Here is a 12,705-nt window from a genome sequence, read left to right as displayed (position 1 = left end):
TACTTGTGCTTCGTAACAAAGTAACACTCTGTGGAAGTTACCTTGGTGAACTTATTCACCCTGGACAGGAAATAATTGCACATAAGAAACATAAATAAGAATAAATAAAAAAGTTCCAAAACAATAATTTGTGTTCAAAGTTAAAAGGAGTGGAGCCTGCAACCTAAAAATCCGTGGTACATATCCATTTACTAAGTATAGATTGATTGTATCTAGAATGGGGACAGTAACCAAAGGAAATGCATCTTTAAATAATTTGGTTGGGATTGGATCCAAAATGCAAGTTGAAGGTTTAGATGAAGCTAATATTTTTGATAACTCTGAAAGCTCAACTGGATCAAAACGGTTCAAGCACAGATGAGGTTCTACAGTCACCTCTGAAGCTGCCTCACTTACTGAGGAATAAAAAATCGCATTAGGGAGGATGCTAAAGATTTTGTTTCTAATAGAATTAATTTTACTTGTAAAAAATCCCATGAAGTCATTGCTGTTGAGGGCTAAGGGAATAGATGGTTCAGAGCTATGATTCTGTGTAAGTTTAGCATCTGTACTGAAAAGAAATTTAGGATTATGCTTATTCTCCTCAATTAACGCTGAGAAATAAGCAGTTCTAGTTTGTTGAAGCTTATTTTTATAAAGCACAAGACTATTTTTCCAGGATAGGTAGGCCTCCTTATGGTGCGTAGAGCGCCATGTTCTCTCCAATTTTCTAGAGTTTTGTTTTAAAGCTCGTAAATGAGAATTAAACCAGGGAGCCAACTTCCTGTCCCTAATTACCTTCTTTTTTAAAGGGGCAACATCATCTAATGCCACACGTAAAGAGGAATTAACATGATGAACTAAGGCATCAATTTGTGAGGGGCTAGAAATGAAAATATTGCCCTCTGCTACATGCCTCTGAGATGCTGAGGACAGTAAAGATGGAACAGTTGATTTAAAAGATGCAACTGCGTTGTCAGATAGAGACCGACTATAGTGAAATTTACTTTCATGTCTCGAGAACTCAGTTATAAAAAACTCAAAGGTTATCAGAAAGTGGTCCGAGAGGACTGGATTATGTGGAAAGATCGTTATTTCCTCACACTCTATGCCATTGGTCAGCACAAGGTCTAATGTATGATGGCAGGAGTGGGTGGAGCTATGTATTCTTTGAGTAAAACCAACGGAGTCTAAGATATTACTAAAGGCTACATTGAGGCTATCATTTTCAATGTCCACATGAATATTAACATCCCCCACTACAATGACCTTATCAGTATTTAGCACCAAATCAGATAAAAAATCAGAGATCTGATCCAAAAACTCAGAGTAAGGGCCTGGTGGACGATATAAAACTACAAACAAGAGTGGTTTTACAGTTTTGCAATCTGGATTAGGAAAACTAAGAATAAGATGTTCGAACGAACTGTAGCTATTAATCTGTAAGGGACTGATTAATAAGTCCGAATGAAAAATGGTTGCTAATCCTCCTCTTCGCCCTGTACTTCGAGCAATATGATGATTTAAATCATTTGAAAGAGTCGACTCGTTTAAACTAACATAGTCCTCTTGCTGCAGCCAGGATTCTGTGAGAGAGAGCAAAGAAATCTGATTATCACAAATCAACTCATTAACTAACAAAGTCAGAAAAAAATGGATCTAATGTTCAACAACCCACATTTAATTTTTCTAATTTTCTGCTCAGTTGAATTTGTTCTAATATTTTTGAGATTTCCATGATTTGCTTTATTAATGTCTGTGTGATTTTGGCCGTGGGCAGGACACTGTCTCTATGGGGTAGTGGGTGGGTAACAGTACAGAAGCTGCTGAGTGGTGGGTTAAACTACGACTCTGCTTCCTGGTCTGGACCCTGGGTTGTCATGGAGGACTAATAAAACTGGCCATGTTCCTAGAAAGAAGAGCTGCACCATCCAAAGAGGGGTGGATGCCGTCTCTCCGCATCAGACCAGGTTTTCCCCCAAAAGTTTTCCAATTATCAATGTAGCCCACGTTGTTTTCAGGACACCACCTAGACAGCCAGCGGTTGAAGGACAGCATGCGGCTAAACATGTCGTCACTGGTCCGATCGGTTAGGGGGCCAGAGAAAATTACGGAGTCCGACATTGTTTTGGCAAACTTACACACCGAAGCAACATTAATTTTAGTGACCTCCGATTGGCGTAACCGGGTGCCGTTACCGCCAGCGTGAATAACAATCTTACTGTATTTACGCTCATCCTTAGCCAGCAGTTTCAGGTAAGATTTAATGTCTCCCACTCTGGCCCCAGGTAAACATTTAACTATGGTTGCTGGAGTCTCTAATGCCACGTTTCTGACTATGATAACACATCAACAATGCATTTACCCAAGATAATACATCCAAAAGGGCAGAATTATCAGAAAAACACAACATCCCGGTAAACTTTAAACCCAACAACACCCCCAGACAGAAACTGGTCCATCCAAAAGAGTAACACCCAAACAGAAGCTCAGTGGGGTCATGAGGACTATCCAGATCTTTACTTTGGGGAAACTAAACAACAATTACACAAGCGCATGGCACAACACCGGAGAGCCGCCTCTTCAGGTCAGGACTCTGCAGTCCACTTACCCCTGAAGGACAAGGGACACACTTTTGAAGATGACAAAGTCCACATTCTGGAGAGAGAAGATAGATGGTTTGAGAGAGGAGTAAAGGAAGCTGTCAATGTCAAATGTGAAAAACCTTCTTTAAATAGGGGAGGGAGGCTTAGGTTTCACCTTTCCAGTACCTGTAAAGCCGGGCGGTCACTGTGCGACTTTTTCACTTTTTTGAGCCGATTTTCCAGTCGTGCGAGAATCCACGACATCGGGGCGAGTTTTGCGCCAAGCGGTCGTGTAGTGTACAGGGGGTTACGAGAGGCGATTAACACCACGTGACCAGCTGCCGATCAGCAGTCGTGAGGTCGCACGTACTTCTGGCGTGTTTAAAATTTCGCTTGTCACTCGTGAGAGTATCGCACTGTTGAAGCGGCGCTGCGAGCAGCTGCGACCCAAAAAGTTTCAGAACCGCTCACGGCGCATGCGCAATCCTGCATCAACGCCGCTCGCTCGCTATTTCCCTAATAACACACGCTGTTCGTTTTAATTTCTACACGTTTTTTTACTCACAACGATTGTCAAGAAAGCGTGTTTGTCGTGTTCATGTCAAATTAAACTGATCACAAAACACAGATTTACTTTCTTTATTTCGTTTACCTCATCCAACCCCCATAAATCCCTGTGTGTCCTCCTGCAGCACTCCCGAAGGACAACAGGCAAAACAAGACAAAAAAGTGTGACGTGTTGTGTAAAAACTGCTATTTTTAGCATATTTTTAGGGCCGACGTGTTGCTACCAGACGTACAGTGTGAGCAGTCAGGTCGCATGCGAGAACTGGGTAGTACAGTGTGAGCGCATGACTCGTGAGATCTGCTCTGCGAGGAAGTCGTACAGTTTGAGCTGAAGCTGAGTGCTACGAGTGAAAAAGTCGCACAGTGTCCGCCCGGCCTAATTCAGCTTTGAATCTCATTCCAGGTCACACGTTCCTGCATCTAATCAACACAACGACTCCCTCACAAAAGAGGCTAACGACTCATAAGGGGCTTGGAGAAGGGGGATTCAGTAGGGATGTCCCACTACAACTTTTTTCACTTCCGATACGATACAGATATTGTAGCCTTCAGTATTGGCCGATACCGATATGATATCCGCACAAATCATTCATACTTTTACCCAACTCATAGTGTGGAGCAGGCTTGATGAAGTGATTTAACTCAAACAGAAAACAAAAGCCAGCAACAGTAAGTATAAAAAACTGACCAGTCTTTTATTAACCTTTGGTTACATGAATGTGAACAGCTGAGGTTAGGGACATAAGGAAAAAACACAATATTGTCCACTGACCAACCGCTACAAGTTGAATGTCTAAAGTTTCAATTTCACACACCGAGAAAATCCACAAGCAGTGTTTGTGATCCTGCTTCAAACGCACAATGAGGTTGGACGTATTAATCTTCCCGGGTTCTCTTCCACCACGGTAAACTCGTGCATGACGAGTGTTGCACCGAGCCAAACTGTCTTTTTCAGACTTTAACGAAAAATACCGCCACGTGGCCGACATTGTTCCATGCTACTTTGCTAGCACACACCATTCTGATCACATGAACTTTGCATGCTGGATCTGGGCGCTGATGGATAGAGTTGCTGGAATGAAATTTAAAGTGGAACAAACTGCTAAGTTTTTTGATGCAGTCCGATATAATCTGATTCAGTGTTTTTGGACCGAAATCCGATACCAATATCAGAACGGGAGTATTCAGATGTAATATCTGCTCGTTACGCAACAATAGACAGCTACAGCTTACAAGCTACACTCTCCCATATTCCAGTCAGAAATGACAAAGCTCCTCGGATGAGAAGTGAAGGAGTCCAGAAGCCTTAATTTGAACCCTTTTAGATTACCATGACTTGGATGACTGAGAACTTTAACCACCAAGAAAATACAATTTACAATATTCTGAGTTTTGTTAGACAAGGCAGTGGAAAGGTGGGGTCGCTAGCTAGTCCCACTCTGATAAACATTCTGATAAATTTCTACCCTCTGAAAGAGAAGCGCCAGAGCTTTTATTTCCCACAGAAAAACCACTCAAGGCATTAATTCATAGTAAAGATGGGTGAATGCGACCTTTATTGGAAAGGCTGCTCAACTGTTTTGTTGTATAAAACACACAAACAATAATTATTTATCTAAAACTTTAACCAAGAGGATATCTAAAGCTTTGCTCTCTTCCAGATCTCCACACTTTGCTCCGGGCTTTTCCTTTCTAATAAAAGAAGCCTTCAGAAGGTCATCTGTCATTCCTGACAGTTGCTTTAAATCTCTCTGATCCAGACAGCTTTATAAACAACCTGAGCCCTTTTACAGATGAAGCTGTAGCTCATCTTCAGACTCGAGCTGTAAATCCTGCAACAATTTCTGCCATGCAGCATTTCAGCAGGGAAAGGACGGGGCAAGACTGGGAAAATGCTCGTTTGTCATCTGTACCAGTCAGATGTCCATAGAAGTAATTCAGACTTCATGTCGGATGAGTTTTAACATCCTTCGGTCACAAACAGCAGCGATAACGAAGGCAGAGTCATTTCCACTGACGGCCTCCATCACGATGAATGACGGCGGTAACTCGGGGGGCCTTTTCTGGGCTTGTATTATCAGCAGATGCCACTGACAGGATGAAATGCGATCCTGGTACTTATGACATGTTTTCCACCATTTGCCATTGTAGCCCAGTGAATAACACATCAGTGAGCGTTCAACACAAGCCGGCGGTAATTTTAGAAATTCCTGACGTGGCGAGTTTAGCTGCAGACACTAAACACGGTCGGGGAAAGATGTTGTTATTTATTGCCAAAATTCCCAAATAAATGAACAACAGACATGAACAAACGAGCTCGAGAAGGAAAACAAGCAGCAGGCGGTTATTTGTGAAACATCAGCAGCGATTAGCAGTGACTTGTACATTCAGCAGAGAGACTCCGACCAGGCTTTGTGCGTATTAATTCTTCCTGCGTTTTATTTTTTCCTCTCTTCTTTCTGTCCTCCTTCAACAGTCCTCCACCCCATTATCCGCCTCTCTCAGCTCGTCTTCTAAGGCTGTAATCACCAGGCTTACACTTCGCTGTCACACTGTTCCAGCGTTAACGCGTGCACTTGTGTTTTTCTCTGGCTATTTGTCTCTGCATGTCCTCTACATGGTAACATGTACATGTGTGAGGAATGCGTGTTGGACATATGTGCATATCAGTGTTTGTGCTTCTTTACTGTCATGCATTCCTGTCAAACAGAACAGTGTCTTCTGAGACGATGCTCTGCATGATGTCAAATTCTGCAATCGCACAGTGGGTGGAAATAAGTCGGTTCGTCATAAAGAGGGAAAAGTGTCAAATTTTTTAACGTCTCATTCACTCATGTTTACAGTGAATGTGCGGTGGTAAGTAGTATAAAGTCATTTTCTGTAGAAAGAAGCTCAGGCGCTCCTGTTTCAGGGAGTGGAAGTTTGTGTAGGGAGTGGAAAACAGAAGAATTTGGAGTCTTGCTCATTAATGTTTATGATATTCAAATGTATCACCTCTGATTGGCTAACAGCAATGCAACTCTTGCACTGCTTTCGTTTAGAAAACTCATATTAGTGTTAGACTAAAATGACTTCTCAGATGCAGCCTCATCTGTTCCATCCTGAGTCCGAGGAGGAGGGAGAAGTAAGGACCGCCTCCTGATCGTTTGCATATAAATTAATATTTTCTCCTAAAAGAGTGGAAAGTTTTGGGTTATTGTCAAAATGATTTAAGTTGCAACAAACAGTCGGAAATACAGAAATAAATTAATACAGAAGACAACATTTTAAAAAGTACTTAAAGGACAAGTCTCCCCCAAATCTACTTTTTTCTCTGATGAACTATATAAATGTGTGTCTAATCGTGCTGCAGACACGTGTAGTCAATAGTTTAGCACTTTAGTGCATTTTAGTTAAAATTTAAATTTTCTGCCTAAAACTGTCAGTGTTGTGCCGTTGTCAGGTAAAAACTCTGCACTGCATTTGGATTTAAATCTGCCATCGCTATTGGCTAAGAGGTACCCTAGAATGTTAGCTGGTACCATATGATGTCACAATGTCGTTGTGAGCCTGTGTGTGTGTGTTTGTTAGCGGCTCTGCCCTCGATCTGCTAGACAACAGCATTTGTTGCATTTTTCAAACATGAAGTGGGACTCTGGTAGGGGGTGACTTGCTCTTTAAGTAATTGAACAGGACTTTTTTCATAAATCTTTTTAGGGGAGCTCAAACGGCCTGTGTCATATTTTATACCTTCCAGAGCAACTTTAGGCACAATATATGATAAAATATTGCATTTGGTACTATTGAGACCTCTTTTTGTATGAAGCATCAGTTATTTTTGTGAATCGTTCCTTCATCCTGGAAATAAGAGGCTTGGATTTGATGAAGCCCCGCCTCCCCAGTGTGATTTCCACAATAGTTCACAGCTGCAGACCCAGCGGCTGCAGATTCATGTTTGCTGCAGATTCCAATCATAAAAGCTATGTTTGTTTGTTTACTTGTTTTGGTGTATCTGTGAAATGAAACGTAAAGGAATTTCTCCAGATGAGTTTTTTGATGAATTATTTAATTTTACAGGCTAAAAAAGTTATTTTATTTCCAGCATTTTTCCCATCAGTGATCATTTGCAGCACAAACCCTTCAGAAGCAGCACTTTACTTTGTGAAACTGTAATTTTTCCACATGCAGGTTTTAAAGCCGTACATATAAAAACTAAAAAATAAGCTCCAGTCTCAAAAAAGTCATTTTATATACAAACAAGCTTTTTTAACAAGTGATTGTATTTACGTGTTTCTCTGTATTTTCTGCTTTTCAGATCACCAGAAGTTGGAGCGAGAGGCTCGGATTTGTCGCCTTTTAAAACACCCCAACATCGGTGAGAACGTCTTTGCTTTTTTCTCCTTAACACCACTTCTGCAAAGTAAAGCATCATTTTACCTTTTACATTTCACCAGTTTGTTGAATTTTACCTGAATTCAAGCTGAATTGAATACAATATTAACCACGTCTCAGATCAAATGACTCGTCGTATTGCCAGAGCTTTGTCACATGTTGTAAATCTACAATTGTAGACTCCATTATTAAGACTCCCCGTCGTTTCTTTCTCTCACACACTTTCACTGCTTCTTTGAATCTCCAGCAGTGATACCCAACGTTATTCAGAGGCAGTTTAATAGAGCTTTGCATCTTTACAGAGACGTAGAGTTAATAATAAAACGCAGTAAAATAATGATGACTGCAGCGAGCGTTCATCTCCATCTGCTTCTCTTTCAGTCCGTCTTCATGACAGCATATCAGAGGAGGGCTTCCACTACCTCCTGTTTGACTTGTAAGTCATCCTCTCTCCTACCTCCTCCCTGATTCCCATGTCCTCTGCACATACACCATTACATAACTCTCGCCTATATTTACCCCATCACCGTCACCACCCACACCCTCTGCATCCAGCTCTCAGCGATTCCCTTTAGTTTCCATGGTAACAGTGTGGGAAGGGGGGAGTGGAGGGGAGGTCTGGGGGAAGATGGGGAGCCATAATTAAAAAAAAAACACGACAATGATGAAGGAATTATTTTCGTGGATTCTTTAATGGTTGTTTTGTATAACCTTTATAATAAATATACGTGTGTGTGTGTGTGTGTGTGTGTGTGTGTGTGTTAACACAGGGTTACCGGAGGTGAACTGTTCGAGGACATCGTAGCCAGAGAGTATTACAGCGAGGCCGACGCCAGGTAGGGGTGTGTCCTTCACCTCCGTTTGTCCTTGTCTTCTGTTGTATCCTCTCGTTTTTCTCCTGTTCTTGTAGTTTTTGTGAATTTCCCTCCCTTTTTATGTACCTCTGCTTTCCTTTGACTCATTTCATCCTGTTTACATGCATTTTCTTTTTCGGCATTTTGTTTTTATTGCTTATTTCTGTCCCTCGTTTCTTTTTCTCTCTTTCTAACTTCATCTCCCGCCTCACTGTTTGTTTTCTTTGTGCTTTTGTTCCTTTTTCCACTTTTTTATTTTGCATTTTTATGACATCACTAGCCCAACACTGACACCGGAGTCACCATTGTGAGGTTTGACCAATATCAGTTTGAAGTTTTCACGTTTCCAAACACGACTGACAATAATTTACTAGGTTTTGTTAAATAAAACTTGTGTTAATAACGATATAAAATGTAGAAACAAAGACTTGTCACTGCAAAATATAGAAGAATTATAATAATATTTATGTATTAAACTGACATATTGGTTCACTGAGTTAAAATATCATCTAAAATAATAATTAGATGCATGTTCGGGATCTTAACTTACAGCAAGCTATGAAAAACCTCCTGTCTGGCATGTATGCAACTGTCTGCTTTCTCTACAAACTCTTATAGGCCACACTTTAGTTTTATTCCTTTTAAAGTGACAATGTGTATTTTTTCTGGCAATTGGGAGCAGTACATACCTGAATCATTTCAAGCAAGCAGTATTCAGACCTGCCAACCTGTACGCATTTTGCGTAGCCAGTACGCAATCTGGCATCTATTTACGCTGGTAGACGCACCCCTCTAAACTACGTAAAAAGCTGCGGGTACGTGAGTTGAGTTCTGTGGCAAACATGCACGTGTGGTACTCATGTCTGACAACACGACTCAGCGGCGTGGTGAAGAAGTTTAAGAAAATCATCGTAGAGAAGCAGAGAAAACCTATCCTGCCTATCCTGCGTATCACCCCCGCCCCCCTCCTCCCTGCTTCGTCCTGCCCACTGCTCCTCTCTCCCTCCGGTTCACCACTCGCTGCTGTTCTGGTAAGGTAAACTGTGTGTGTGTGTGTGTGTGTGTGTGTGTCCATTGCAGATAGATTTGGCCTGTATATAAGGAGGAATGTGATTATTTACCGTAATTTCTGGACTATTGACCCTTTGCACCGACGTCACCCAATCATGTGGGTCCGCCATACTGGAAGGCAAAAGCATGTAAACAGCGAGCGACACGAGTACTAAACAAAGGGAAAAGTAGATCTTTAGCATTCACTGTACTAGTTCAAGCTCAGTTCAGTTATCAGAAGAAGTAGCGCACCTAGATGGGACTCATAGAGAGCGGTATTTACAAAAGTTAAGTGTTATTAACTAGCTTGCGAACATTAGCTTAAGTTCTCTCTGCAGCTGTTCACCGATGTAAACAAGCTGCCTACTTAGCCTAAATTCACCCGACTGGATTTATAACATTATGTTATAAACAGTGTTTCACTTTACACCGCAGCTGATTTTTGAAAAGTCTGGATCCCTTCTGGTTTTTGTTGCTGGTGGTGTCACCAGGTTCAGCTGCTGCTCTCACACCGGGATGAGAAGATCTCCGAACGGCAACGCTTGTACTAAATAACGTAATTTTAACACAGGTAATCATACATTGGAATAGTACTACTGTACATAATTATCTCGCATGTCACTAAAGTGGAAGGTACTACTGTCTCTGGTACCGTGCGTCCTCAATGGTGAAATATCCATCCATCAGAACGCATCACATTTGCCCTTTTTCGTCCTCATGAAATAAATAAACGTTAATCTTACCCGGTAAAATCACGTTCGCTGTAAGCCTGAGGGCTGCTAGTCCGTTTGATGGATCCCTGCAGTTCATCTCCGTCCTCAGTCTCGATCAACGTTATTTGAAAAAACCAAAACGAGTTGACTTTACATCCTTGTCTGTTAGTGCAGCCAGCAAGTAGTTGCCATTTTACTGTGAAATCAACTAAATAAGGCGATACAATGCTACAGACGGGCTTGTTTTGACTAGCTTCAATGGAGTTTTAACGGGTGTAAATGGTCTTTTTGCCATCCATCATGGCGAACGGGGCGGTCCCATGAGTGGCGTGACGTCACATGCAAAGGGTCAGTAGAGCGCACCTGAATATAAGCCGCACCGGGCTAAGAGCCGCAGATATCTACTGAATAGAAAACGTAGTTTAACTGAACTGATCAGTATCAAACAAAACAGAAAAGTTAGTTTATTCATCGTCCTCCTGCGCACTGAAACCACTGAAGTCATCTTCAGTGTTGGAGTTGAACAGCCTCAGAAGAGCTTCGTCACACACCTTTTCTGTGGCGATGTCAGTGTCGCTGTCCGTGTTGCTGTCTTCATCCCGGGGTGAAGCTGGGAAAACAAGCAGCGCCGTTTTACTGTGGAAAAAAATCCTCCTGGGCGCTTTCCGTAGCGCTCCTTTAACCATTCCTTCTACCGGATCACCCCAGGGCTGTGTTTTGTCCCCCTTCTTGTATATTTTATACACCAACATGTGCCGAAGCAAACATGAAAGAAGGACAATTATTAAATATGCTGATGATTCGGTAGTAGTAAGTCTCCTGAGAGAAGGGGAATACAGCCATGGACCTGTTCTTGAGGATTTTATCTCTTGGTGTGATGAATCACATCAACAGCTTAATGTAATTAAAACAAAAGATATGATCATCGGTTTTAGAAGGAAGCCACAACAATAGCATGATCTTTCCATAATTAAAGGTCAAACTATTGATTAAGTGAAATCATTTAAATATTTGGGGACAATTATTGACAGGGAGCTGAATTTTGAGGAAAACTGTGATGCTGTGGGTGAGAAAGGCCAGCAGCGTTTGTACTGCCTTAGAAAACTGGCCTCATTCCATGTGGACAGGACTATAATGTCCATGTTTTATTGTTCTTTTATTGAAATGGTTTTATCCTTTTCTTTAGCCTCATGGTTTGGTCAGGCCAATCTTAAGCAAAAGGAAACGCTGAACAGGATAGTAAAGTGGTCGGGTCGTCTGCTCGGAAAACCAGAGAAAATTGTGGCACAACTGTACAGTGGACAGGTAGAGAGGATTGCTAAAGCTATTGTTAGGGACACGGGACGCCCACTGCATGGCCAGTTTACTCTCCTGCCATCTGGACGGAGACTAAAGCTTGGTTTATGCTTGACGCATTCACTTTCCGCTTAGTGATGCGGCTCGCGGATGGAACGCGCTTCACAACTCGCAGCGTTTATGGTTCATGCGGCTCGTCTCTGCGGTGAGCCAATATTCTCCCAAACTGTAGGGGGCAGCATGGAGCTCTACGGCATGCATCCAACACTACACCATAGTAGAAGTAAAAATTACTGTTTACAACATGGCATTCCAGCATTTTTAACAGTGTCCTCGTCTTTTCCGACAGTGCGAGCTATTTCTCTCCAAGAATTATTAACAACATGTTGATCACGGTGATCTCTGAGAGCTGAATCATACAAATGTCTGTATTTACGAACCTCTGCCATACTAGATCTTGCCGGTCTGCCATGTTTTTCCGCGTCCGTCCGTCCGCGTGGTTAGAAAATTTCCGAGGTGCGCGTTGCGGAAATTTTGGGCCGTGCGGAGGCGCGGTGGAGGGGCGTGGATGTTAAAATGACGCGACTTTTCCACGCGGAGCTGTGCGAACCTCGCGGACGCGTCAAGCATAAACCAACCTTGACTCTGCCAAGGTGCAGGACCAAGAGGTACAAAACAAGCTTTATTCCCGAGGCGGTAACGTTACTCAATAAGAATTGAGTCTGGCGTGGCTATTTTATTTTATTTACTTATTGTTTATTCTTCATTGATGTGTGTGCTTTGTGGCTGTGTGTATCTGTGTGTAACCTGGGCGCTAATTCTCGTGTCACTTGGCAAATCAAATTTACCTGTGGGTATTAATAAAGTTACCTTGACCTTGATTCCTTCATTAGACTTTCCAGCATCCATCCTTTCTGGTTGACTAAAGCCGCATGGTTCAAAGCGTGGGAAAAAGTAGCGGCTTATAGTCCGGAAAATACAGTATACAGTTTAAACAAGCAGCCATTATTTATTTTCGCAGCTCGTTTTGCAACTCATGCTATGGCAGATGAGGGAGAAGCAGACAGGGAGGGATTGTTTAGCATGCCTGCCAAAGAGAAGAGGGTCCATGTGCCTCACAAGTTTTTGTCCAAATATCAAGAACAGTGGCCATGCTTGCGACCCTCTAAACAACCGCAGCATGCATTTTGCACAATCTGCAATTATGATGTAGACATAAGCCACCAGGGAGCTGCAGGTAATTAGTATATTAGCCCTGGTGATGTGTGCATATGTGCTTTAAGCCAATTT

The 12,705-nt window shown here is 42.2% G+C and overlaps 1 protein-coding gene across 50 annotated transcripts in view; it reads left to right on the top strand.

The window, feature by feature from the left end:
* Positions 1 to 12,705, top strand: part of camk2b1 (calcium/calmodulin-dependent protein kinase (CaM kinase) II beta 1) — a 92,505-nt gene that overhangs the window by 19,141 nt on the left and 60,659 nt on the right. For 48 of the 50 annotated variants that reach the window (XM_054730292.2, XM_015960492.3, XM_054730290.2 and 45 more), the window contains exons 3-5: positions 7,426 to 7,485; positions 7,884 to 7,938; positions 8,273 to 8,338. In XM_054730292.2, coding sequence (XP_054586267.1) covers positions 7,426 to 7,485; positions 7,884 to 7,938; positions 8,273 to 8,338 — 181 coding nt within the window. Of the gene's footprint in view, positions 1 to 7,425; positions 7,486 to 7,883; positions 7,939 to 8,272; positions 8,339 to 12,705 lie in introns of those variants that run through there. The other 2 variants (XM_054730285.2, XM_054730293.2) reach the window with 2 other exon arrangements.

The sequence above is a fragment of the Nothobranchius furzeri genome, chromosome 10, assembly GCF_043380555.1.
Source record: "Nothobranchius furzeri strain GRZ-AD chromosome 10, NfurGRZ-RIMD1, whole genome shotgun sequence".
Classification (NCBI taxonomy): Eukaryota; Metazoa; Chordata; class Actinopteri; order Cyprinodontiformes; family Nothobranchiidae; genus Nothobranchius; species Nothobranchius furzeri.
The sequence above is the reverse complement of the archived record's forward strand: the minus strand, read 5'-3'. Positions and strand labels throughout refer to the sequence as shown.